Source organism: Penaeus monodon, chromosome 25, assembly GCF_015228065.2.
Source record: "Penaeus monodon isolate SGIC_2016 chromosome 25, NSTDA_Pmon_1, whole genome shotgun sequence".
Taxonomy (NCBI): domain Eukaryota; kingdom Metazoa; phylum Arthropoda; class Malacostraca; order Decapoda; family Penaeidae; genus Penaeus; species Penaeus monodon.
In genome coordinates this window covers 16,982,179-16,983,861 of record NC_051410.1, presented here as the reverse complement: position 1 = coordinate 16,983,861, position 1,683 = coordinate 16,982,179, and the positions used below count along the sequence as shown (strand labels likewise).

The window sequence follows — 1,683 nt, the reverse complement described above, 5'->3', positions numbered from 1 at the left end:
AAATCCTGAAAGATATGATTCTTACTAACTGATAAAAATATAAATGTTGCATACAGAATTGTAACAAATAATACTTTCCTTTGCAAGATATTTTTTACACATTTTTTTAAAGGTTGAGAAGTAATAATATAATAAAGTTTCTGCCTCATGTCCACCTCAAAGTGAAAGTATGCCTAATCTGCCTAAATGGATATCTTCAGTGAATATCACCTAAGTAAAGAAAGGCTGACAACTAAAGCAATGTTGTTCTTTTGAACTATAAATGATTAAACTGCTTTACTGAACAAAACTGATTATTTTTTACATACTGTCCTAGAGGCATTTCAAACGAGTCAATCTCATCTGCTCTATCTAGTGAGATAAACCTTGTGCCATTGTTTGTTGTACAATCTTGAGGTTACTAAGTTGGAATAAAGTTTAGTATTGTAAAATCATTACCGGGGTATGGACTGAGGACTTGCAAGGCAGCAATAACTAATACCAACTACAGATCTGCAAAAGTCTCCTGGAAAAGGAATTTTTAGAATATTTACTTGACTTGCAATCTCCCTAGAGTACATTTTCTAGTTTCCCCTCACATCTCAGAGGCACAATTTTATTGCTATGTTTTTCCTGATCCCCAAGTGGCATTTGTCACATACTACTTCATTTCTGACATTGTCCTTTGCCTGCACAGATTATTTCCTGCTTCAGTGAAAGTAGCCTCAGCCCCGCCCCCATTATTTAAAGTGATTTTAGATTTTTCCTTTTAGTGCTGTCATTGTGTAAATAAATTACTATTTTGGGAACCATTAATATTGAAGACCAAGCTTGCAGATTTCCTTGGCAATTTACCATCAACTGAGTGACCAGCTTAAGCTCACTAATGGCAAATATTGTCTTAATGTGAAACATGGATGTCTGACAATCACCCAACCTCTGACCCTCCTTACATGCGTGGGCAAGTTATTTGCAACAGTTGTAACTTGTGCTGTTAAAGGCTCTGCTTGTCTAAATATGTGTGGTTGGTTTCTTTTGCATTATGTAATGTTTGTGATGGAAGATAAATTATTTCGTTTCTACACTTTTAAATTGGGTTATCACTGATGGCACAATCTAGTATGGTTCAGTTTAACTGGTAAATCCTTTAGGTCGTTCGGTTTGTAAAGTGATCCATGCTTGGGCCAAACCACTTTGCATGATAACCAGGCACTTCCACCATAAATAAGAAAGGTTTAATGTGGGGTGAAGGCGATACATTGCAATATTAATACACTAAAATTAACACTGTTTCCAGTCTGGGACAGTCACTTGATGAAATCCTGTTTATTTGGGTAATCTTTCCAATCAAGTGTCTGGAAGAATCAACAATGCTAATTATTGCACAAGCAAAACTTGGTCGAAGTTACTAACTAAAATAACCCTTCCATTTGAGCGGTACGTTAGTAAAATATTAGGAAAGTCATTTACCAAAACTCTTCTCCCTGATCTCTTCTGCTGTATACTTTAGCGTATATTCTGGAGGCCTGGGTATTTGCCTCTTATTCCACACGTCCATATTGAGGGTTATTGTGTATATCTCATGCTGGCGACGGGTCTACTCAACGTCTCTCTGAGGATTCCGAACACAAAACTATTTGCCGTTTTGCTTATGCAGAACCAAAAACCTTCTCATTTTGGTATGGTTATTTCTTTACTGTATAT

The 1,683-nt window shown here is 36.2% G+C and overlaps 1 protein-coding gene across 1 annotated transcript in view; it reads right to left on the bottom strand.

The window, feature by feature from the left end:
• Positions 1-1,596, bottom strand: part of LOC119589085 — a gene marked incomplete at its 3' end in the record, with an annotated part of 13,858 nt that extends 12,262 nt beyond the window's left edge. Inside the window, 1 exon segment of the mRNA XM_037937660.1 lies at positions 1,450-1,596. Coding sequence (XP_037793588.1) covers positions 1,450-1,537 — 88 coding nt within the window.
• Between the last annotated feature and the right edge of the window lie 87 nt (positions 1,597-1,683).